We start from the raw sequence: 26162 nt of genomic DNA, 5'->3' as shown, positions 1-26162 counted from the left end.
TCAGGTGCAGTATCGCAGAGGTCCAGGGGTAGGCAGTTCACTTCTCCAAAACCACTCTGCCCTGGCAGCGTGGTGTAGCCAGCCTGTCCCCAATTCCAGCTCCACAGGAGGCTGATGCATTACGGTGCCCTTGAGGGGGCTGCCACAAACTTCAGTTCTAGTGTATCACTGACCTCAGGCGAGAGCACAAGGACCTGCTGCTGAAGTAACCCTGACTGGAAGAAGCACAGTCCTGGAAGGAAGGAGTTCTACGTTGTAAGATCCGACCACCAGCTTTCAAGAACAACCATAACGAGAACTGGAGAGGGTATGGAAAAAAGTGAGCTGCTGGTGCTCCGCAGCCACTCACATCATAGGAACAGTATTTTAAACTGACTGTGGAGTTGTGTTTTATCAGTGTTTATAAACAGCATTAACTACTGTGTTTTCCTTGGAATATTCACTACCTCTGAATCACTTCTGTGATGAAGGGACAGTACTAGGAAAGGTGGGTATCAGTCCTCCTCCCCCCTCCTTCAAGATGCTCCTACATGTGCCCCACATCCAAGGACAAGTTCTATGTGACATGGAGCAGTCCACAAAGCTGAACTAGAGCATCAGGTGCCACCCACACCCACACTGAACTCCTGCTAACTTAGAGAACTTGAACCTGCATCTTCTTCAAACAAGCCATTGTGGAGCGAGCTGAAGTTGCTTCCAGCCTTCTGTACAGTTTGTAAAAATAAGGGGTTTATTATAAGATTTCATCTATTTCTAAAAAGGAAGATACTAGACTGTAAATGTTGTATAAAAATTTAAATGAATTTAAAAAATAATAAAGTCTTGAAAGATTTTTTCAGTTCCACACCTTTTGTAGTAGTCTTCCAGCATTAGCCTAGAAGTAAAGTTTTGCCATTGCCTGAAGAAACTTCTTTTTTCGCCTCTGTGCAGCAAGCTGTAGCACTTCCTCAGGATTACTGGCGTTCAGCTCTGTCTGGCCAATGGCTTTTATCTTGGAACAAAAGAGGAGACAGGACAGCTGTTTCACTGCAAGGCACTTTCAGCACTAGTTCTGCTGGTGGTTTATTTCTGCGACATGCTGTGCTACCCACCGCTGCACCACCAGCTTCACAGCAGCACCCAGGCTCTATTAAGAACCACACAACAAAACTAAACCTAAATTGCCACTGAAGCGGCCATTCCTTTCAGAGATGCTTTTAGGGAGAGAAGGACAGCCGAGGAAATCCCACTAGCTCCAGCCCCCTGCGTTAACTTACTGCGATCTGCCGCTTGTCTGTCTCGCCTCTCTTGTGGTGGAGATCTGAGGGGGAGTCAAGAAAAGGCACTTGGGTAGGAAACAGACTTTTTCCAGCACGAGCTTGCTGTAGTGGCATTCTAGTGAAAGGATACATGTTAAATACTCCAAGATGGTGACATCCCAGATGTATTCGTAGTAAGAATCCATGGCATCATGACTGACAGGGAGTACAGGTTCAGTTAGCCAACACATTCACATACCGTGCATACCTGCTTGTAAACTTTGTTGTAGCATTTACCTGTTTTGTTCCTGCAGTGCCTTAAATGCAGTTTTATAGTCTACTTCTCTGAGGAACTGGCATAAAATAGCTACCTGTAAGGCAAGACTTGGGGTGATTCTGACAGCCTTAATTCCCCACAAACCGAAATCTTCCACAGCCCACCCCAGGTAACCTCAACCTGTTTCTAAACCTAAGCCGGTGCTTGCCTCCACAGCGAGCAAGTTTTGAGCACCTGAACTTCAAGAGCACACCCAACCCGTTCTGAAATGCCAACCACAGCAGTAGTTAAAAGGAAGAACAAGGTTTTTTACTCAAAGCTGAAGGGAATGACCCAGCTGCCAGGTTTCTAAATGCATTTAACAGCTCTTAAATCAGAGCCCAAGATAAGCCTTGTTCCTTCTTGGAGAATGAGCAATCCCACAAACAATGGCCACAGGCAGCGACCATGAAGAACAAGGCTAGGTTCTCAACACCACCCTCAATACGGTACTCTTTTTCAACTCCACAAAAAAAAAAAAAAAAAAAAAATCTATATCCTAAGAGAAAAGCAGGACAAAGTCCCTGCAGCCTAGTTCTACTTTTTACAACATTTCCAAGTATCTGTTTATTTACTTCTTAATTTCAGTCCTTTTGGTGTCCTAGAAGCAACAGTAACAACAACAAAATCTACTTTATTGCAGATGGCATTTACAAGGGAAGCTGGATTCACTTTTACCTTTTAAAGTGCTACATCCCCTCCGCCAAACATAAAAATATTTATAAACGAATGTTTTACTTAATGCCATGGTTCACCTTACCTGGGTGTGACAGTTGAGTAAAGAACAACACTTGATCATTCTTTTTATCACCTACAGAATGGTTAGAAAACAAAACACAAGTTTAGAAATGCTAGTATTGGAACAAAAGCAGCAATTTTTTTAAATACAAGGGACCACCTAAATAGCTCTCTACATGCCCCCAGCCCCCCAACAATTCCTGGGTTTCGGCACATCCGCTGCTCAACTGAGCTTTCAGCCCTTCGGAGACGTCACAAGGCTGTGGCGTGCGTTAGAGGACAGAGCGCTGCGTTTCTGCTGAGAGCCAGGCTGTGGTCAGTCTGTCACAGAACTTCGCCTCCTGCCGCCCACAGACCAGGCCTGGCCAGGGCGGGAACAGCCAGTGGACTCCCGGGCAAAAGCTCTCCCACCAAGGCAGGCACGTGCCGGCTTGCCGAAACGCAGGCTACAGGTAGGACATGGGCTTCCTGACGAACAAGACAAACGCCCGGATGAAGGTTAAAGCGACTGCAAGACATCAGCGGCACGTGCTGCGGCTGGGACTGGAGATTCCCCCCAACACACGCAGTTATTCAGGGGTCCTCCCTCACGGCCCACTTGCAAATGACAAGCCACTTGTTCCTCCAGCTCGCAAAGTACACAGGCACGCACTACGGCAGCGGCGCCGTACCTCCAGCACGCTCTGACCACCTCGCACAGCGCTGCGATGCAGCTCTGCTCACCCTCGCAGTCTGGGAACAAACACTGTCGTGTGTGTGAAAAGGAGCCAGCATTGCCTGGATCTCACTGCTGACGTGATCCACGCTCCTACCCCTCACCCGCGCCAGCCAGAGCAGACAACTGTTGAGAAGTGTTTAGGCACCAGGCGTACGTCCGTCTGCACCACGGGCGGAAGCGATCCGGCTCCCTCCGTGCGGCACCGGCAGCACCGGGGGAGCCGGGGGCTCGGGCAGCGCTCCAGCACAGCGCCGGGGCAGGGCGAGTGCTGCCGCCCTGGCCTGAGCCGCTCTGCCCACCCGGCACAGTGGCCCACAGGGACGAGCCGGGGGCTCGCCTCGCCACACCACACGGCGATGTCTGCGCTCTTGGCTTCTTCACTCGCTCCCTACTGCCCTGGAGCCCAGTCCCAGTGCTTCCCAGCTGGTGGCTCCACGCATTCAGTCTCTATGAACTCAATGACAGAAAAGCCTCCTGCGCTTCAGCAAAGGAGACACTTCAGATTTTCTATGGCCTTCAAGTGACAAGCAAAGAAAAACGGATCTATGAGGAGTCATAGCCCCAAGGATATAAAAATCTTACAGCCTACAGGAACGTGTGCATGCCGAGCAGTGCTGTCTCTACACAGAATTAGGACGCTGACTGAATCCAAAGAGATATTCTTGCACACCTAAACCCCCTTTGAACTCACCTGGTCTGTGTACACATCTGGTGGTACCATCTTATTAAAGAAGTCTGAGCATACAGCTCCTGCCTGTAGATAATAGTGAAGGGCTGCTGAATACTGATTTGTGGCTGCAGTGGAAAAGAAGAAAAATAAGGTCTTATAAGTAAACACAGCAGTTATTTCTAAGACTCAGATCAATTGTTTATAGAATTATTCAGACACATATCTCTCACAGCTGAATTCTGCCGGGAAAGTGACTTGCATATCACTGTTGAAAAAGCACAGAGACACAGGAGGTGGTAAAAGAGTGATAGACAGAAAACTACACAATCAGAAGAACTAGCAACACAGGCAATGTTCTGCTTTTTGAGAATTACTTTCTACTTTTCAGGCATTTGATTGTACACCCAACAACCTCGGAGTGGATAAGAAGTTTGCCTTTATTGAACTTTGCACACGGGTGTTAGCGAAGGAGTTAGTTGGTGTGTGTTAGAGAGGGCCAGCTGGTGCCACCATACATGTCTCAGGGTCCAGCACTAGGTTTCCTCCCAATAAAATCTCACTGAACTGAGATGACGACAGCTTCCAGGGGCTCTGTGGTGAGAGCACTCTGCTTGTCCACACTGCTTCAGAAATACAGGCCTGACAACGCCAAGATGCTCCAACCATTGCTCTGTCAGCTACCAGCTTCTGAGGCTCCCTACATAAATGTCCTCCTTCTGGGATGCCGTTCCACCTCATAAGAGCAGTAAATGCTGTCGGTTTATAACCTTGAATCACTCTCCCATACATAAGCTGACAGCATTAAACACTGGATTACGACCCCTCTCCTCACCCCAAGGATTATAAAGCATCTTCAAGACAAATTTCCCTTCTTTGGAAGGAACAGGCTGGGATTTCTGCACTACATCTTACAGCACACCACAGACATCCTTCCAGTCCAAAAAAAAAAGAAAAAGAGATTTGGAAATATGCACCTTGCCTCCTGCAACAGCCCAAAGCACCAGCAAGTAGCTGGCAGAGGCACAGCACATGCCCTGTCTTACTGCCAGAAAAGAACAATCTGGCTTAAATGCTGAATTTGACCAGAGTGGTCCCAACAGATAACTTAAGCGGAAGAAATGCCCAACTGCCTTTCAGCACCTACCCCGCTGCACTCTCCTTACTCACACTGTTAAGTAAGCCCCAGGAACTGACTCTAGATTGGGGAATAATTTAACAAAGCATATGTCACCTCGGCTGGGCAAGATTCCTCCAGGCAACCCCTGCCCTGGTACAGTCTGGGTGCCTGTCACGGTGCCAGTTCTGCTGGCTGCTCCCAGCTGAGGAGCAAGGATAGTACCGGGGAAGTGGTGAGGACAGAATGACAGGGAAGAGCTTCCCATCCCAACCAATACCAGATCAGGAGTTCATGCTTCCTCATGTACAAATCCTAGATACTTCCCTACATAAAATACAGATCCTCTCCACTCTGCTTATCTTCAGCTCCAGCAAAGCTGATCTCCACATTTAAAAGCAAGCACTATTCACACAACTTTGACTTAATAAAAGACTCAAATGTCAGGTGTTTGCAGAATTGTACCACCCAAGGACCCACTGCACTAAAAAAGTGAAGTTAACGATGACTCCTACAGCAAAGTTTCCCTTACCCTAAAAGCAAGGCCACACGACCCATCGACAGCTCATTCTCTGTGGGCTTAAGACAACCTCCCAGACAAATTCACCTTCACTATTGAATCTAAAGATTTTAATCTCATTTATCACTTCAGGTTCTTTTCATAAGAGGAAATAAAAGGAGGGTTATGTCAAGGGAATCTCAGACAAGCGAGGCAACCCTACATACATGCTAAAAATAGACACTGGTTTCACTTACCAAAATAAATATCTGCTTGAATAATTAACCAGAAGTGGTTGTTTGCGTTGATAGTCAATGCATAGCTGACTAGCTCTTTTACTGTAACAGCCACAGCCTCAAAGTCCACTGATTGAAGACTAAAGGAAAAAAGAAAGAAAAGTAATTCCTAAATGATTGTTTTGGTTTTTAACCACGAATGTGATTTCCCATCTAGTTTAAGTCCAAAGCACCTTGCATTAAGTGTCAAGTAAAAATAACTCCAGGAAAGATTTAGTGTAGACTACGACTATTGTTGAATTGTTTCACTAAATCTGACCAAACCCACACACCCTGCACAGACTTGGACAAGAAGTCAGAACTTTATCTGTGGCTGACACCATGAAAGGGTTCTGTGCAAGACTACATGTTCTCAGTTTCAAGAAGTTGGAAGACAACACCTGAAACCACCACAAATTTATCACAGCATCTGTGTGAATGGCCACAGACAGCAATCTCTGGGAACTTGTGGAACTAGCTTGGAGCTGAAGGCTGGGAATAATGGCTTGGCACATGGCTTGGGCAGCCTTGCCCAAGTTCGTCTGGAATCTCCATTTTTTTTAAATTGTTTTTTCTCACCCCACTGCTAAGTTCTGGTAACACTGAAAACAACTTTCTTCTGCTTGACCTTGTAACATACACCGAGGTCCACATCAGTAACAATGAGACTGTCCACTCAGACAACTAAAGGCAGATTAAGCACACTAAGTATTACACACACTCGCTCTCACGAGTCATCGCTCCCAACACACACACGGAGTCTAACCCCGTGAGGTTCTAGCCTCACAGAGCCTCTAAGCTTCATTGGAGAAACACAGTCCAACCCAGCCAGAAGACATCAAGACATACCATATGCCACTTAGTATTCTGGCAATTATTCAAACACACCTCAAAAAATGTTATTTCCTATTAAAGTATGATATAGTTCACGTAGTTACACACAGCTCAGTATAGCACACAGCTAAAACCCCCTCGGTTTCTTGCACCGGCATCTCCATCAGCGCCATCAAATTAGGAGCAAACGCCTCCCTCCATGCAACAGGCCAATCCGCCCACGAACAGAAGGGGGTCGGTGATGCCCTTACGTGGCTGCAGTCACACTAACACATGGCAACTGGAACCAAACCAGTGACGTAAACGTCCATTTTGAAAAGCGTATTTTTAATTATCATCTTACTTGGGGATGGATGAGGGCCAGATGGAAATGTGCTCTGCTGCAATATCATTCACAATATCTTCCTAAGAGAAGAAAGATGTTAAGAGAAATTACAAATAGAAACATTTCAAGAAAACCAAGTGAGACATTTATGACGTATACTAACCCGAACATTATGAAGCTTGACAAACAGGGACAATATGGTGGTTAACACCAATGGTTCCTGAAAGGAAAAAAAAATAAAAATAGTCTTCCCATGAACTAACAAAACTCCACGTTCTTCACTCAGCTTTAAAGCTATGTAAGAAGTTCTGACATCATTATAATTTCCTATTGACAGAGGGCAATATTTTGTTAAGAATCCTGCAACACGAGGATACCACAAAAAAGTTTCCGTAGGAAGTCTTTCATTACTTCAGATTTTCCTGAGTAACTCCTTGGATATAAACTCCACTTAGGTTTTACAGGTCTGTGTTGTTTCTGTGGCTAATGCCTAACCTTAAACTTAAGCTAGGTATTCTACAACTTTCTGTGCATTTACAAACCCACAAAAAAAATTTCCCTTCCTCTTACTCCTGCTGCTTAGTTATGATGCAAGTAGCAGCCGTCTCCTCCCTCCAAAAGGAAGGCTTTGCTTCGTGACAGCTGCAATAAAACAAACTCCTAACGTTAACAGATCTCCACTGTCAGAATTCAGGGCAATTTTTTTTTTTGTAGCGCTGTATGGCAGGTACAGCAAATTCGGAAGTTCTGCGGCCACACAAAACACCTACATAGGTGTCAGATTTTCTGGAATTTATCAGGAAAAGTCCAGAATACGTTATATCAAAAGGAAGTTCTGGTTGCAAACACATTCTCAAGACCACTATAACTTACCCGAAGCTTTTTGATGAAGGACAGCAATTCACTCCTAAATTAGGGACACAAATACCCATGTAAGTAATTGTCCAAAACAAAGAATATACGTGAACTTAATACACTGGAAACAAGAGTCAGTAAAGCAAATTCTTCACCGGCCAAAATACCCCTTCACCTCTAAGTTTATAAATGCAGGGTAAGTGAAAATGCTCAAGCAGGTCATTCCCCTTTAATACAGTCACTAGCAACTTTCACTTTTACATTTAAAACAGGTTAAATAAAAGGTATCTATTATTCCACCAAGCTATAAAAGGCAAGAAAGCCACTTTGTACTAAGTCGGCCATTGACTCTAAATGGGTAACTGAACTGTACTGTAGCTCTCCAAGCCAGGATTGCAACAGTGACCCACACGCTTACAGAGGAGGGCACGCAGTGATCATTTATAATAAACACCGACTTCCTTGTCAGGTGACATCAGACACTGTCACCGTGAGACAATCCAGACAAGCACAGCCTGTTTGGAAAAGGCTTCACTGCTTCTTTTCCATAACATGACAGGGCTGTTGCCCTTTACAGTTTGAATCAGAGGGGTCAGAAAAGGTTCAGTATCCTCACGTACACCTGCACTGCTTCCTTTCCCTTGCCAGAGCACACCACTGAACCTACAGCCAGCACGTACCCTCTTACGCCCATCCCGCAGCAGCGTACGCAAAGGCAGCTGGCCCTTAGGCACACATTAACCCGATTAGCTCGAGGAAGGCAAAGAAACAGTCAACAGTTTGACAGGGGCACTTTTTCCATGTTTTTAACATGCAAAGCTGCTCAGTATAATCATACATTCCAGAATTTACCGTAATAGACAACTTATAATCAGGTGTGGACTTAAGAACTGGCTGAAAACACTGAGTGGACAAATCAGAGTGTCCCGAATCAATCAATCAATCAGTCAGTTAAGGCTAAGGTTGGCAGAGGTTAGGGAACTGACAAGTCAAATTACTCCAGCCAAGAATATCTTCTTCCTTTCCCTCTCCCCAGGAGCTCAGCTGAACTAGAATTTCCTTTCAAGACTGAGTAACGTTTAGCTTTAGATTCAGAAACGTAAAGCCAAGTACAGACGCCACCGCTGGGAGCCAGGCGTTCAATACAGTTATGAAAGCAGTTAATGGAGTCTGCAGGGCAGCTCTGCTCGGTGTAAAGCAGACACCTCCAGCTGGTCACCTGAACTGCTCCCTAGACACCACTGACTTTACTGGAGGATCTACACCGATTATAATGGCAGCACAGGCACATATGCTCTGGTGTCTGCATGTTGACCTGAATCCCACAGCCCCCTCTTCCCTCTCTGAGAAGGAAAGTCAACACACCACCGCTAATACCCACCACCACCAGTGGGCAGACTGTTCACTCAGCAGAGATCTTTAGCTGCTCCCACCACTCTGCCAGTGGAATTCACACAATTTTTGAAGGGAAAACAGGGTCAAACATGCAATTCAAGCAACCTTTAAAAACAATTTAAGAAGACACACCTGTACATGATGCCCAGTGTGGACTCCCTGTGTTTTATCAAGCTCACTCTGCCATCATTCCCCCGTTTGTGCTGGTTGGATACACTGCAGATTTGTACAACGACTTCCCAAAGGTCTTTAGCTGTTCGTCTGCTTTCTTTGGGACCTGGAAGTTCTTTGCATGTAGCAGCCAGTAACTGTCCCAGCTATGCAATGCAAGAGAAAAAACACAGTAACTACAGCTTCTCTGAATACTGACTACAGGAAAAGAATTACTGCCATTTGATGTGGCTAAGCAACTGATTTTAAGTTAAGAAACGACAAAGCAACGTGACTAAATTTTGCAGCAGAGGACACTGATGAGGAACCTGGAGGACAGGAATTAAACAACAGAGGGTTTTTCCTTTTATTAGTTTCCTTAGGGTATATTTCATTACTACATACTTCAGAAAACAAGCTTTACACTCTACTTAAATATACTGCATAAAACCTAAACTCCATTAAATATAGTTTTACAAAGACCAGCTCCCTGGAACTCCCTTAAGTTTCATATAATGATTAATCTGAACTGAAACTGGCACCCTCTGCTATGTAGAAAATGCTGAACCTCAAGCTGGAAATTAAGAAATACCACAGGTAAGCAAAGCAGGCCAAAAATTAATCTGTCCTGTAATGTGATCTGCATTCAGGTTCATTGTCTGACTTTGAAGCAGAAACACTGCTGTAAAAATATTTGGAAACAAAGTTTCAAAAAAAGGCAGTGCTTGAAGGTCTCCAGAAATTCAACACTGGGGTTGGGTTGAAAAATGGAACCATTACAGCGCATTTGGAAAACAAGTGTCTTAGGAACGGAAAAACAACCAGACATGAAGCCAGACACGACGCTTCTCATACCTCCTGCATGAATCTAGGCTGAGCTCCAGCTGAGAGAAGAGTCCTTTACGGAAGTGCTACAGGATTTCCATCAGCCTATGGATCACAACCACACATGCCTGATGCTTATGGCACCAACCTCAGCCAGCACGGGCCAAGATGCAGTTTGTTTCACCTGTTCTTGCAGCACAGCCTCCATGTCTTTTGTCAACCATCAAACACGCTTGTCGCTTAGCCCTGCTGACTTTTACACTCAACTTAATTCATTAAAGCCACAAAAGCTGACACACTTGAGACAGAAGGGTACGTGCTTTCAGAAGGACCAAAGACTTCAACACGGAAGAGTCAGTTACAGCCTGACAAGGCTTTGAGACTGAGCACTCATTACCTTCACATAAGGATTAGTTTGAACCAGAGGCAATGGAACTTGCATGGTCAAATACTCATTCTCACACCAGTTTAACAGGAAGGCAACACATTCTTCAGCTATAACTTGTCGAAGAGGAATATCTGGAAGAAAAGGGGTTCTTTGCTTAACGTTGGGGTTTGGAGTTTTTTTGAGAAAACACAATGTTACATGAAAACAAGTAAAACCCATTCCCTCTAATTCTGTTGTGTATCTATCACAGAAAACCACGACGCTCAGCCCTACAAGAGACCTCAGCTCTGAAAATTAGGAGCAACAACAGCCTCCTCTAACCACAGCGGTACTATGTTACTCCCTCAAAGTGAAACTATTCGGACTGCTGTAACAACCAGCAAAACTGTTCAGGTAAAAAAATCAGACACGTGTATCCCGTTCAAGTCCTTTACGTGGCACTAAACAGAAACTGTCAGCATCTAGCAATATGTATGCATCGTGATGTTGCTGTTCTCATTTCCAGCGTCTAAAACCTAACCAAACTTCTAAAGACTCACTAAAACCTCTGTGAAACTTCACTATTGTTTTTCCACAAGTACACCTAAATGGTAAACCTACAATACAAAGATGGGGTTTTTTCTTTCTCTCAAGCTCTGTGCTTTACTGTGGGCCAGGAAAGACAGCAATGTACATACCAGGTACTCTCATTTCCAAATATCCTCGGACTCTGCTTATAAGATCAGAAGGAGGACGTTCTCCAGAAACACCAGGTCCAGCTTCATGAGTGTAAATGTCCAAAAGCAGCATTTCATTCAGCATCACTTGACGGAGTTTTGGAGAAAACTCTGTCACGAGCTCCAAGCAAGCAGCAAAAAGCTGTTTTGCATGGACAAAATCCTGCAAAAACCCCGATACCCATTAATGATTCCTAATGGGTTCATAAGGGAAAAGACTAAGAGTTAAAGTGCTGTTCAGCTCTATCCTGGCTGAACCGGCCTTGGCACCCATTTTTGTTACCATTGCTCAAACATCTCACAACTACCATTTTTACATTTTTGAGTCCTTTGGACTTGCTATTAAGCATAACAGTTTCAGATTTTTCAAGCGAAACCGTAAGTTTAACCCAAAACATACCAGAAGTATCTACTGCCATGTTAGGTACAGTTCGGTTTTACCTTGTAGTTTAGCAAACTACAGTATTGTCAATTACAAGGAAAATAAAACAGCATTCCAATAAGTTCCTGATGTAAAACTGTTAGCCAAAAGAACAACATATCAGTAAGTGGGATCACTGCTGGGTTTAGATGCAACATGATTTAGTACATCATAATCAAAACTTTGTGTGAATGAAATTATCTCCAGGCCCAACTCACTGGAAAGCCATTATCCTGGCTCTACTGATGGAACACCGTAAGACTGAAATATTCAACCATTATACGACACACAGAGCTTGTTACTACATCTCCCTCGCCTCCCAATTTTTCAATTCGTTTACTCAAAAAAGGCCTTCCAGATTTTCAGTGTTGTTAAAATCCAGTTGTCCAAACTAACTCACCAGTAACTTCAGACGGCTTGCTCACCTTAATGGCACAGCAGTGTAAGCCCTTCGCCATAAGGATGTAGACCAAATCCCTAGTCAGATTGTCTTTGATTCCTAAAATAACATTGCCGTAAACATTTGGTACTTCCCACTGGGAGAGAAATACACAGGACATTTGCACAGAAACAGGTTTTAGAATTCACATCACTGCTTAAAACATTACAAACAAAACTCAAATATTAAAAATGACTGACATCTAAGTGCCAACTCTTTCATGTTTACATCTAATCAGATGTATTGCTCACACAAAAGTACAATGGAAAAGGCTAGTTACCCTACTTTGTTCATATTCTGAATATGCAATAATTGGGAGGGGAAAAAAAACCAAAAACACAACAAAAAAGACTTAATAAAAACCCCCAAACTCTTCCTCTCTCCTGCTCCCAGATTTTAATGACAGGAATTTAAACTAAAATAATATTGCTAACTAGTCAGAGCACTGAAAACAAAAGCTACAGAAATTTGTTTTCTCACAAGAAAAGCTTGTGATACAGCCAGTAATTCCTTAAAACAAAGGTTACAGAGTTTGTTGGAATAATTTTCATAGAGAATGTGAGTTTAGATATCTATCACCATTCTTACTAAACCATCATTATGCAGCGAGAGATAAAAAAAATAAATCACATTGAGGAGCTATAACAAAATGTTTACTGCTCATTGCAGTATGATACATAACCAGCCCTTGAATTACACTCTCTCAGGACCACATAAAATAAATTACCTTATTTGAAACCATCCAGAATTGGCGTTCTGAAGTCATACCATGCAACTCAATTAAGATCTGGCGAATCCTCCAAGGATCTACTGACAATATGAGCTGATGCTCAAGCTGGCCAATATTGACACTTGCTGAAGCTAGAAGAAAAGCAATCAGGTCTCCAGCACGTTCCTTCTTAATGTAGATGCTTACATTTCTCTAGTACGTAATGTTTTAAACAGAACACACTCAGAACAGCATGTACATCAATGCTTTCGTAGGCTTCGTACATCCTTTCATGCCCTTCCACAAACACCCTGTGCTAGCTTCCCTGACCTAAAGGGCTGCTTGCAACGCTCCCTTTTCTCACACCAGCAGCTCTGAGCATTCCCTTACCCTTGCTACAGTAAAGCAATAGGTTCAAGATCTATGCCAAAAGAAAAAGTGTTCCTATACTGCCTTAGTGAAAATACACATTTTCACAGCTGGCTTAAGTCAATGCAAGACTGTCTCAGTGCTGAAAAGGTTCTTTACAGCTCCAGTCACCATCTGGCACCTCTTGTGTTAGCTTGGACTTGTGCAGCTGCACAGCCAGCCAGCTACAGCTGGGAAATGAAATGGCCAAAAAGATCCGTGTTTCAGTTTGGTAGGTTTAAAACTTCATCCATACAGTACTCCTGGTCCAGCTCAGCACAGTCACATGAGCATCAGCGCTGGTGTAAGTCAAGAGGCAGGGTGGTGTTCCTGGGAACAGGTGCCACAGCCAGATTTGGATCAAACCAGCTGCCACACCTCTCTCTCACTCGATCAGCTAGGACACATTCATTTCAGCAGATCTGTTATGCTCAGTTGAGATACAAGCAAAATACAAGCAAATAATAACCACCTTCCTGAACAAGTAGGACATTCACCAACTGAAAACATTCTCTCTAAACTTTTTCTGTGAACAGTCCTGCTCACAGTAACCTCAAGCACGGAAACAGGGAACTGCCTGCATATAAGTTAATGCTAATGTGTGAAAATTACCTGGGATATCATAAAAAGAAGTCACAGGCTTTGTGCACAGGTTGATTCGAGGAGATCTCTTCCGCATTTGATCAATGAGCAGCTTCCGTTCATCATCTTTTAGCAGTTTTATGAACAGCTCATGAGATGAAATCATGAACACAAGCTGAAGATCTTCTAAACCCAAACACAAATTTCTAAACAAACAAAAAAGATAATACATGAGCAGAAAGAAGCTGCTTATTTTTCCAATTATTAAGTCCTCAAAACAGTTATTACATTGCCTACAGAGTGGTGTAAATTCATGTTATCCTGACACGGGTACATACTTGAGAAATGCTGCCATTTTTCTCTTCAACACTTCGGAGGCATTTTCCAAGCTTATTGATCTTGAACAAACCTGGGAAAGAATGCAGAAAATAATTAAGCAGCCCCTTAGAACTCTTAAAATATTTAGTTACAGACAGTGTTACTGCCCAGTTTTCTGACTCACAGTTAGTATCATGCAGTAACCCTCTCGCTTAAGGGAGGCAACAAAGTTATCTCATAAACTCTGTAGCTATTGCAGACCATCAGAGTTTATTCCAACTGGTACACAAGACAGGCTGTTGCAGACAACAGTGATCTTCCCTCAGACACAATTCACATTCCTTTTTCCTATTCCTCTGCTATTTAGATGTGCTGATGCTGAGTGCCACAGTACCAGTCCGCCTCACAAGATCATTAAATACATACCAAAGCCCTTCTACATGAGTTAAAAACGAACCAACATTTCTAAGTACAAACCTGGAAGATTCACTAGGACTAACAGTTTGGCTGGGGTTTTTTTGCTTTTGTTTTTTTAAAGCAGCAGCTGAAAGATAACTAGATAGCTGAATTTAATTGCCAGCTTGCAAGAAATAATTGAGAAATATGTTTAAGGCCTAATATGAGCAGCTGATGGAACAGCTTTTACTGGCTCTGAAGTACAAAGTACTGTCAGTCAACTTTTGCCACATGCTTGAAGAGACAAGCAAGACGAGGCTCAAATTACAAAAAGATATGAAATCAAGAGCAAAGCAACGAAAAGAGTAAGTTTAGTTCAAGCAATAATAGTTTCCTAAAAAGCTTCACTGAGGTAACAGTTTAGGTCTCACACATACAGTAACTGGGGATCATTTCATGACATGCTAACTGTTACAACACAGCTGGCAAGGGAAAGTGATCCTCTTCAACAGATACTTCTTTTTCTAGTATCTGTCTGCCTTGGAAAATTTGTTTCTTTGTTCCTTGAAAACAAACTTTCAACAATATCTCTACATAATTTAATGATGTCAGGAACAACAGCAATTTCAAATCCAAGCTGAAGCCACAGGTCAGCACTGATTCCTCCCCCACAGATGGAAACAGAGCTATGAACACAGATGCAAGACTGATCACAGAGTGCAATAGTACTAACTGCAAAGAAATTGAATGAAGTTTGAGAAGCTACCTTACAAAGTATTTTTCTCTGCTTCAGAAATCTGAGCATTACTTGCAACAATAACAGGGTTATATGGGGAAAGAGATATCTCACCAAATACCCTGTCCCCTTCTAATTTCAGATAACTTCTTACCTCAAGGAGGAAGTCTATTTTCTCTTTGCTGGGTTTCAGGAACAGTTGACAAAACTGAATATCAATTGTTCTACCCTGCAATACATCACAGACTGTGTTGCACACGCAGACTTTGAAACAAACTTCATCCAGAGCATCATTCCTGCATGAACACAAAACCAAAGATCACAGAACAAACAGCAGAGTTGGTATCACAGCAAAGCTTCAGATCCCAAGGCAAGTCTGGAGCACATGTTTCTGTCCAAGACTGCATTCAAGAAAACTTTAGTCAGGATCTACTTCAGTTTACCCAGGACCTCACCTTCTTTAAAGAGAATCCCACCACTGGGAACTCCAACTAGAGCAGTGTGACTGACACAAAGGTGCATCACTCCTCGGCCAGCACGCCCTGAGCATGGCTGACAGCCCAGAAGACTTCCGGAATATTTATACATCTCAGAATACACAATCATTGGACAAAAAAAGTCAGAACAAATAACCAGAACTTATGGCTTCCTTCTCTTAATCCTCCTCTGCTTGTCTTGACTAGACTGCAAAGTCATGCTCCTCCATCCTTCTCTGTCTAGTACTCATCACTGAAGGCGCCCTGTCTCAGTCATATCAGAGGTGAAAACAGCCTTATACAGTGCTAAGCTACAGCCTCTAAGATCCTCTTCTAAGAGATGTTTGATTCCTCTCTGGCTGAGGTGAAAGCTGAATTCAGTGACTCTTACACAAGAGGCTGTCACCATCGATACTTCCTTTTTCCTCACACACCAGTTCGTAAAACTGAGCCTCTCACTCCTTCAACTGAAACACTTGTAGGCCTCTTCCTTCCAGAGAAGAATTACCATGATTATATGGAGATGCTTCCCATATAGCCCTGATTCAAATGCCTAAGTTCCACAGAAGGTTGAATTTTGGAGGTGGCCACACGCTCAGGATCTCTCAGTTGGGAGCCATCCACAAGCTGCCCTTATAATGACTTAATTCTTTCTGCTTATTATAAATTTTTCTCTTACTATAAATGTACCACACTAATCCTTCAGCCCTGAGCTAGTGCAGCAGTGCACAAGCCTCCTAACCACAAGTAACTACACTGCCAGTGTTCCCAGCAAAGCACGTCTCCTACACTATTACTGCTTAGTACGGTCAGCCTGACCAGCTCTGACTTCAAGTTTTAGAAGACCTCTAAAGAGGCACTAATAGAAATTTTTATATATATATATACACACACACAAACATATATGATCAATTATGACATAAAAAAAAAAAAAATCAGTAAAGTGGTAAAAATAAGTGTTAATACTCATTAAATTTCTCCCACGTATGACCACAGTGAGATACATCACAACATAGCTCCTTAGCTGGAGGATGCAGTTTAGTTGCTGCCAGAAGAAATAAAGGTTGATACTTCTTGGATGCAAGTAATTTGTTGGTAGAAAATGTTGTATACTTTCCATGAAAAACATAATTCAAGAAAATTGCTTTTCATCACCATTGAACACACCACTATTTAATGTCTCACCCTTGTTGAGCTTTTTGGAAGAGTTCTCTCAGCACCGACTGCCTGAACTGAACTGGTAAACTGAGGGTTAGATTATCTTCAAGGAATATCTTCACTAAGTCCTGTAATACAAACACAGTTGGAATAGTCAATGGATACTGCAAAAGACACATATAAAGTAATTTTCTATCTGGTAAAAATGACCAAACTAACAGAAGCAGCTTGCACCCATATACTAAATTTCATTAAACTAAATACTAAAATTAATTAAAGAACCAGAGAGGGACCAAACACCAAAAAAGTTCTCAATCATCAGAGAATCAACAAAAACCACAAACTTGCACATCTCAGCAGCAACATTCCCTGAAACCCAAAGAATTAGATACTACCTGAAAATTCTATACAACAGCTAGTAGGAACTACTTACAACATATGGAATCCAAGATATAACACGCATCAGATTATGTTATTTTCCTATATACGTATGTTCTAAACCAGTATGTTAATGGTTAACTGGAACACTTAAATTTATTAAACCCCCTATCATTTCAGGTGGAGTCATCCACATGGAATGATAAAAAAACCCCTCAAGTATATGTGGGTTTATTTAAGCACCCTACCTGATAGTTGCCAGATTTCATACAGCTATGGATTTCACTATAAGGAGTTGCCTGTTCAGATGCGTCATCATCAGATGAGGTAAGAACTCCACAAGCTTGACAGTACCCAGCTAACCGTTCTTCATCTATGGTAAAATGAAGTGATGATGCACCATTCTGAAAAGTAAGAGTTAGTCAAATCTTAGTGGCCAAAATACTATGAAACATAAGCTTAATTCGGAAAAACAAGCAGAGACTCACAATTTCCCCAAATAACAGCAGAACAACAGAACGCACGTGTACATCCTTTTTTTTCAAAGCACACTTCTGTATGTGCTCTTCACAGCTTAGACCACGTTTTGTGTATTTAAATAAAAATCTGAGTTTAGTAATTTTGAGAATATAAATACAAAAGCAAAATAAAAAAGGAAGGATATCTTACGTGTAAATTAAAATATTGTGTTTTTTGAAAGGTAAGAACATAGACAATCTGATTTCCAAGGGAAAGATTAAAAAAAAAGAAGTGCTGTACGGCTGCCTTCCTCAAAAACACATCACCACAATCAAAATACCCCAATGGACATAGAACGTACTGTTCAGTCGAGTTAATACTGGCGCTGGAGAGGTTATTCTTGCATGTCTTGCATCAAGACGATTTGTGTAAGATAATATTCATTACAAGACGTAAAACAAAACAGCAAAATATTGTGGCTCATTTAATAACATTTCAAACAAGGCACAACATGTAAAAACAAAAATTGCTGTCGAAGTCCCATAAAGTTCCTTTAAAGACCACGTGTACTATTAACAGTTATTAAATTGCCAAAGAAGGAAGCAAGAATTTAGACACTTTTTTTTAGAAGAGTTGAACATACACGCTAATAAAACACTCATTACCTTTGCAATCAACTCCTTTGTTCTGCAAAACTTTTCTTTAGCATTTTCATGAACAGCTGCATTTGTGGCTCCTTGTTGAAAATAGATTGCACCCAAATCATAGCAAACCTGCAAACAGCATTGACATAAAATTCCATATAAGATTTCCATTATCTTGGAAATTTATATAACATTTTAAGTCAAGATTAAGTATTTCAGCTCACATCTTAGATGTACTTTAAACTACTCCTAGTTTTATCTAATGTACTGACATGCACTGCATACCTTTCCCCACAGACTTCCAATTGTTTCCTCTTTAACTGTGATCTCAGTATGAGCAATTCTGCACAGACATTACCAAATTACAGAATGATTTCCACAGAATCGTTAAGAGCAATGCAACAAGCTGTCCTTGCTAGATAACAGTTTACTCTGGGGCGGGGGGAAGTGAGGGGCTGGGGCAGGGGGGAAGCAACAATATTTAGAACATTGAAAAAAGCTCTACTAATGTAAAAATGAAGACAATCATATCTCATTGCATTAAAAAAAGAACACAGAAAATATTTATAGAAAACTATTGCAATTATCTCAAAAATGTTACTTAATAATTTGTCTAAAGAAATAGATATAAATTGAAAGCTTTAGTATAGGATGTAAGCTACCTGGCACTGTATCTCCTCTGCACTGATTTTCAGTCCAGCTGTGGAACTCTCCGTTTCTCCATTCACCATACCAGGCTCCATGGCTAATAAATCCAGAGTTCTTATTGTGTGCACATAAAGATCTTTGTTTAATTTAAGTGCTCCTTCCAGGACCAGGATGGAATCAGCAGCCTGCTCTTTCAACTGTAATAGTTCAAATGCATTGGAAAAATTAACCTCTTGGTTTTGAATTTAGCTCTGGGTTTAAATTAACACTAGAAATGTAACAGTACAGTAAAAGGATAATTAAAAAAATTGTCCCTATACACCTGTCTTATTGCTATGTAGAATCTGCTGCCGTATCTCTTGCACAATAAAGAAATTAGTGACTTCTGCTTCAGGTTTAAGTACTCAGAGAAACAGGATCAAACGCTTACTTCCAATTCAAAAAAACACTTTTCTCTGTTTCACCTACACCTTTTTGTCTATTTTTGGAGCACTAATTTATGCAACAGTCAGACTGTAAATTTCAAGTTATTATTTCACAGCTGAAACAAAACCAGTTTCTACAGGAACAGCGAGATTTTTCTAAAAAATTTTGATAAACTGGTAGAAGAGTTAAACATCATTCATGCTCATCGATTTGAAGAAATAGGAAAAAGTACATAACTGTACAAAATGCATAATACAAATTCACTAACTGACTGCAAGTAGTACAAGAATAGGAAAATGAGCTAGGCTGCATATGGAAACAGGGTTTTGTTATTCTTTCTTCTCTCAACAGAAATGCTTTAGGCACAACTAACACCCTGTTGAAAGCTACATACAGAAAAGGCTCAGCTACTAAAGCCTTTTAAGAAAACGTTTTGAGTGTTGAATTTCACTGCCACGTGATTCTGCAGCTCGAGCACGGTGTGGCCTTAATTACTAGTCACACAGTGATTTTGTAGAGCTTGCTCAAGTCACACAGCTCCAAGGATGGGCTCATGAAAGAACACTCCAGTCACACAAAACCAGTTCCATACTACACGCAGCACAGAGACAACACTGCCCAAAACACACACAGTGGAACTGCAGCAAATACCAAAAGTGGCAAATACAATATAAACGTACTGAATCCAACCAAACTGTGCTGCAATTGTTTGTTTCTTGTCCATTCATATTTACATGCAAATTCAAGCAGAAATAAGAAGGGAAAAAAGTCTCACCACTTTCAATATATTTTCAGTTAGTTCCTTTTCTTGCTGCATCTGGTTCATCCTGGAAAACAGAGAGAAGAGGTCAAGACCCCAACTATAAAGTAAACCTGCATGTTATTTTACTTCATGTTCTAGACCACAACAATTCATTCGTAGTACGTTTTGCTTAATTACATTTTAAACACCATTATGCAGGACCACTGACCGTTCTTATCTATGCATATCTGAAATGCAGAATTAGAGAATGAAAAGATAGTTTTGGATGAGAACACGGCTCAATAAAATGGAAGTTACGAAGTTTTTGTTGCTTTTTTCCTTAAAAATCAGATCGTTAATATTAGCAAAACTATCACGAAAAAAATCAACTTCCACAGCCTCAAGTCTCTTCCAGCTTCACTATTTAAACCTTTTAGAGCATGTGTGACGGACAGAAGTGTGTTCATCTGCTTATGTAAAAATTAAAAGTATTTTAAAATTATTTCCCCATATAGAATTTTTTGATTCAGGATCAGACTCTGATACATATAGGACAATATAAGACTTACAGTAAAATGAGTAGCAGTATTTTTAATCAACATACTTAACAGACTCTCTCAAACAAGTATGGCCTAAGGCTAGAATATAAAATTAACATAAAATACATGAAAAGTACCACTGAGATACTCTCAACTTTATCGGAGAAATTTATAAAGTAAAAGTCAATTCCAAGAACAAGCTGTAACTAAAGCTACACAACTTCTAGAACGCGAAACGAATATTGACTTTAAATGACAAATTATTGCCTAACGAAGCAAATGAAAATACTTAACTTACCATACATAACGCAGCAAATTGCTAAAATAAAACAACTGTATTAAGCAAGCTACAGGATGCAAGAAATGTACCCTGTCTAAATCAGAGAATAACCATTCTGCCTGGGCAAACTGCCATCTCCCTTTCTCCCATGATTTTTCATGGCTTTACGAAGTCATCGAGATTATAACATATTAAAAGAGTGGAACAACAGACAAGTACATATACGTATCAACCATGTCTGACAGGAAAAGAAGAACATACTTGAAATAAACGCAAGTTTTCCATGCAACTAGCCACTTTAAGCAACCGTATGTTGCTAACATGATTTAATCCACTAAGAAATTAAATTTCTGATTACAAAATACACACGAAATCCAAACAAATTATACCTGTAACTTACACATTTAACTGAGGTGGACCGGGTTTCACCTGCTTGACAGGAAAACTACTTTGAACGATGGTCCTTATGGCCCTACATGGGGGAGAAAATTGAGCAAAGAATGGTATCAGCCTCAGAAGTGTAATAAGCAGGTTACACGCCTCTTAAAATATCACTTCAGATACACTATACCATTAGAATACATCCTCTACCATTAGAATACATCCTCTACTCAAGAGCACATATAGTACTTAAGAAATGCTCTTATGTCCATAAAAAGCTAAAAGACAGCAAGATTTTTATCTTTGTAAGGTGACAGTTCAGACCGCTACCTCGACTATTTTTTTAGGGAACAAAACCAGCTGTAGAACAGCTTTTCAGACTCAGCTCCTCACTATAACCTCCCTACAGATCATAAAATTATTACTATCTTGAGATTCTTTCTCCTTTTGTGTACAAGCACATAGATAGGAGAAAAACATTGCTTTGTTCTATCACGACCTTAAGAATATTGCCTTAAAGTAGTTTACCATCTGTTGTAGAGTAGTATTGCCATTGCGGTGGTTGGGGGTAAGCTGGACAGGTCTACATCCACATGTTTAGTTCCTGGGGGAACTTTGCTGATACACAGAAGTTCATTCAGTAGCATGTTCAATACAGGAACAGACAAGCTATTAAAAGGAAAACAGAGAATCAAATACTTCATATGGTGATCCTATTTCTGGAATGTTTAAATAATATACACTACTATTCAGTACTACATTATTACTTAACATCCCATGGAAGAAAGGGTAGTAGTAGGTTTATTTAGCATAGTAACAGCACAAGACCTAAAATTTGTTAACCAGGTCTTGTGTTGTATCAGACTCCAGGTCTGTTATCAAGCTATCATGTTAAACTAACAAACGCTGGTTCTATTGTGCGAGGTCCAGGAATCTTGTTTTCATTGGCAAGAGTAGAACATCATTGAATTGTTTGTAACAGCAGAAGTCTGAGAAAAAAGCTTGGCTCAAGCTGTTATTTTATTCCTTTTTAACTACCTTGACTGAACCTTTGGGTATAATCAGTTAAAAACCAAAAGCATGTTTCTTAATAAAAAACAATCTTAGGCTTCACAAGCTAACAGAACAAGAACTCTACCTACTATATAAAGATGGTAAATTAGTAGTTGAAATTACTTCAGATTGGCTCTCAAAAAGTCGCCATGGATTGACAAAACAATCCTACCAAAACCCAGAATCAGACCAATATTGTCATACAGTAGGGCTGATTTTTGAATCAATGAATAAGCCCTTTTACTGCTCACTATAGTAAATTATTGCAAAAAAATTATAATACAAATAAGAAATACAAACAGAAGTATATAGGAAGAAACAAGCCCTACCAGTGATTTGAAGGAATATAATTTTTTCAAAATACTTCTGAAATTAAAAAAATCGTATCACATCATAAAGAACATATGATTTTCAGATCAAGAGAAATAAGACAATATAATATGCTACTCTTTTTAAAAAATCTTTAATACACTCAGAGTCAATGTAACTTTTACCTAATGAAGAACCTTCTTCTTCCAAGGTGTGTGCACGGCAAATGTTTTGTTTAGTATCTTTATCTATGATCTGGATAAGGGGATTGAGTGCTCCCTCAGTAAGTTTGCAGGTGACACTAAATTGGGCAGGAGTGTTGATCTGCTCGAGGGTAGGAAGGCTCTGCAGAGGGACCTGGACAGGTTGGATCAATGGGCTGTGGCCAGTTGTATGAGGGTCAACAAGGCCAAGTGCTGGGTCCTGCACTTGGGTCACAACAGCCCCATGCAGCGCTACAGGCTTGGGGAGGAGTGGCTGGAAAGCTGCCCAGAGGAAAAGGACCTGGGGGTGCTGGTCGACAGTCAGCTGAAGATGAGCCAGCAGTGTGCCCAGATGGCCAAGAAGGCCAACAGCATCCTGGCTTATATCAGAAATAACGTGGCCAGCAGGACCAGGGAAGTGATCGTGCCCCTGTACTGGCACTGGTGAGGCTGCACCTCCAATACTGTGTGCAGTTTTGAGCCCCCTACTACAAGAAGGACATTGAGGTGCTGGAGCGTGTCCAGAGAAGGGCAACGAAGCTGGTGAAGGGTCTGGAGAACAGGTCTTATGAGGAGCAGCTGAGGGAACTGGGGTTGTTTAGCCTGAAGAAGTGGAGGCTGAAGGGAGACCTTATCGCTCTCTACAGCTGCCTGAAAGGAGCTTGTAGTGAGGTGGGGGTCGGTCTCTTCTCCCAAGCAGCAAGCGACAGGATGAGAGTAAACAGCCTCAAGTTGCACCAGGGGAGCTTTAGATTGGACATTAGGAAGAATTTCTTCATGGAAAGGGTTGTCAAGCACTGGAACAGGCTGCTCAGGGAAGTGGTGGAGTCATCATCCCTGGAGGTATTTAAGAGATACGTGGTGCTTAGTGACATGGTTTAGTGGTGGACTTGGCAGTGCTAGGTTAATGTTTGGTCTTGATGATCTTAAAGGTCTTCTCCAACCTAAATGTTTCTAGTTACAAGTTACAGCTGGAGCAAGTATTGCCCCAGCAAGATTTTACACTGCTGAAGTGCAGTCCCCTAACGTGCTTAGCACTGCCAGAGTAAAGAAGTTCACAACTGTTCTACCTCAACTTTATTATTCAGCAGCTGAAATTACTTGGGTTAAAAAAATCCAAAGGAAAAATGCAAAGGTGGAGTCTGTCTGTTTCAATCAGTCAGTTCGGTGATTTAGTTCACAGATATACCAAGTTCTTTACATCAGCAAAACTGGAGCAAGACCTCTAACTTCAAGCACATCAGAATGAGGAAACTTAAGCTAGTTTTGTCACCGAAGAAAACAGAGCCTGAAGTTCATTTTCACACAGTTTAGATGTGCACATCTTAATGTCCAAGACCCACTATTCTTCCTCTCTATATTATAAACAGTATTGATTCACTCACAGACATTGTCTTTATCAAAACTCTTTTCTATCTCACACATGAAATAAAACCTGATTTCAGTTGTCACACCCAAGACTCCTCTTAATGTAAGGAAGATACTGTCAGAAAAGGGAGCAAGACTCATTTGCATTTGTTAAAATAAAGATCTCATGCCACTTCAGTTTAGTAATTTCAGCATAAAGATGTACAGACTATACCTTTTCTCTAATACATCCAAATCCCACTTCAGATGAGCAGCAACTTTAAGAGCAAGAAGTTTTAAAATGCGGTTTCTTTTGTTATCAGGTGGCGGCTGAACTTGGTTCTGTTCATTCACTGATGGTTTCGAAGCTTGTTCCAAGAACTGGACAATCAGCTGTACAGGTGGTGGATCTGCAGAAAACACAGTCACTCTTCAAATTCTTTGTAAGCCCAGAAATTAATTTCTTGTTGCAGCTACGAACAGGGATCTTGTCTCCCTGTCATTTATACAGCTGACATTGTGACTTGGCAGATCCTGATCCCAAAGACTCAAATCAGACTATTAACATATCTTTGTTTAACCACGCTCTCTACTTCTATTTATTTTCATCATTTTGTATTAATTATGTTTCAGTACTTGCATGTACAGAAAATAAGTGTTGCCTACTGAAATCACAAGTTAGCTATTGTAAAAATATACACCTACTTGTAATTCTCTATATTTTAAAATACATTTACAAGCAACTGCTGCTACTGGTGAATACATTTAGAAGATACTTTCAGACTGATTTAAAAAAAAAAAAAAGCCCCCAAATTTCTCCCTTACAGTAAGACAGTCTCTCCAGCACCTTTGAGGTGTTTGGAAAAATTGAAGCCAAATCATAAGTAATACACTGTCACTGAACTTTGTGAAACATAAAACTAGTATTATTATTTTTTATTGCAAAATAGCAGTGTAAGACCTAAGCACGAAGATATAGCCTGACTATGCTAAAATTTACTTTTTGTAGACGCAATACCGTCCCAGGTTCTCCTCCACCTGTTTGCAGAATTCAGGTACTGAAAAACATGATTCCCACTTATGATCATCAAAAGATCAGCCACTTTTAAATATAGTCACTTTCTTATAATACATCAGACTAGGTTTCTGTTCATCGCGGGTCTAAGAAGACAGAGCAATCTCAGCACTGAACCTAGAGGAGGACTGCAGTTCCTGGTGCTAGCAAGACTTTGATGGGAGCAAATCAGCTGCAAAGTGTCATGATTTTTTATGAACAGCACTATACGTTGTAAAAATAAACAACTTGAAACATTTCTGCAAGCAAAATTCACATATGCAGAAGGAAAAGTGATCTACCACGCAGGAAAGACGGAGAAATGAAGTCATTAAACACGAAAGTTAACGTCAAAGGATAAAAATACACTGCGTTAACTAACGCCGCACAGCCGTGGCTGCGGCACCCACCGAGCCTGACGTCCCCATCGGACGCCCCGCACCGTGCCTTCCCCCCGCTGGAGCCGCCAGCACCACAGCGTACAAGCCCCCCGGCAGCAGCCCCCTCCCCACCCCTCCGGCGGCCCCTCCGCGCCCAAGCCTGCCCCTCGGGCGGGGGCTCGCTGGCCACCGCGTTCGCAGCCCCGGGGTAGCAAAGCCAGAGGCGAGGGAGGGAGCAAGGGAGAGAGGCAGCAGAGACGGAGGGCGGGCGGGAGGCGGCGCCGGTGCGCGGCGGCAGCGCCAGCAGCGGCCCCGGCAAGGCGGAGGCAGCGGCAGCTGCAGGCCGCAGCGGCGAAGGAGGGGGCCTGCCGGGACACGAGCCAGCACTTCTTCCCCGGGGCCGGTGAGGAGCCGGGGAGCGCCGCCAGGTCGCGCCCAAAGCCGGGGGGGGGGGGGGGGGGGGGCCGCGCCGCACGCACCGGGAGAGGGCTTCTGCAGGTGCTGCTCCAGCAGCGCCTCCTCCAGCAGGAACTCGAACCAGGAGGTCTGCGGCGGCGTGCAAGGCCGGCTGGAGGTAGCGGCTTCCCGGTCCGCCGCTTCCGCGCTCATGGCCGCCTCCC

At 42.0% G+C, this 26162-nt stretch overlaps 1 protein-coding gene across 2 annotated transcripts; it reads right to left on the bottom strand.

The window, feature by feature from the left end:
* Positions 1–194: 194 nt before the first annotated feature.
* INTS8 (integrator complex subunit 8) lies at positions 195–26151 on the bottom strand. Of its 2 annotated transcripts, XM_086466189.1 has the most exons (28): positions 26022–26151; positions 24344–24518; positions 21725–21865; positions 21216–21287; positions 20030–20081; positions 18843–19025; positions 18202–18309; positions 17326–17481; positions 16727–16827; positions 15220–15361; positions 13954–14024; positions 13646–13821; positions 12644–12777; positions 11903–12013; positions 11018–11219; positions 10350–10471; positions 9110–9294; positions 7601–7634; positions 6891–6947; positions 6746–6807; positions 5551–5669; positions 3702–3805; positions 2315–2365; positions 1536–1609; positions 1390–1454; positions 1257–1300; positions 848–991; positions 195–232 (listed from the first exon to the last, which is right to left on the bottom strand). In XM_086466189.1, exons 1-27 carry the CDS (start codon positions 26149–26151, stop codon positions 875–877), a joined length of 2988 nt encoding a protein of 995 aa, XP_086322315.1. In that variant the 3' UTR covers positions 195–232; positions 848–874. The 2 variants fall into 2 exon arrangements, with proteins under 2 accessions (XP_086322315.1, XP_086322316.1); XM_086466190.1 differs by lacking the exon at positions 195–232 and having other exon boundaries at positions 781–991.
* Between the last annotated feature and the right edge of the window lie 11 nt (positions 26152–26162).

Source organism: Leptosomus discolor, chromosome 5 (assembly GCF_034619465.1).
Source record: "Leptosomus discolor isolate bLepDis1 chromosome 5, bLepDis1.hap2, whole genome shotgun sequence".
In the NCBI taxonomy this organism is placed as follows: domain Eukaryota; kingdom Metazoa; phylum Chordata; class Aves; order Leptosomiformes; family Leptosomidae; genus Leptosomus; species Leptosomus discolor.
The sequence above is the reverse complement of the archived record's forward strand: the minus strand, read 5'-3'. Positions and strand labels throughout refer to the sequence as shown.

Excerpts from the sequence above, each read along its gene's own strand:
- INTS8 (XM_086466189.1), bottom strand. The coding sequence starts at position 26,151 with ATGAGCGCGGAAGCGGCGGACCGGGAAGCCGCTACCTCCAGCCGGCCT. Across the intron at positions 2,366-3,701 it reads CAGATGTGTACACAGACCAG|GTGATAAAAAGAATGATCAA; the intron begins GTGAGTTCAAAG and ends ACCATTCTGTAG. Across the intron at positions 992-1,256 it reads CAGACAAGCGGCAGATCGCA|ATAAAAGCCATTGGCCAGAC; the intron begins GTAAGTTAACGC and ends TTTTGTTCCAAG.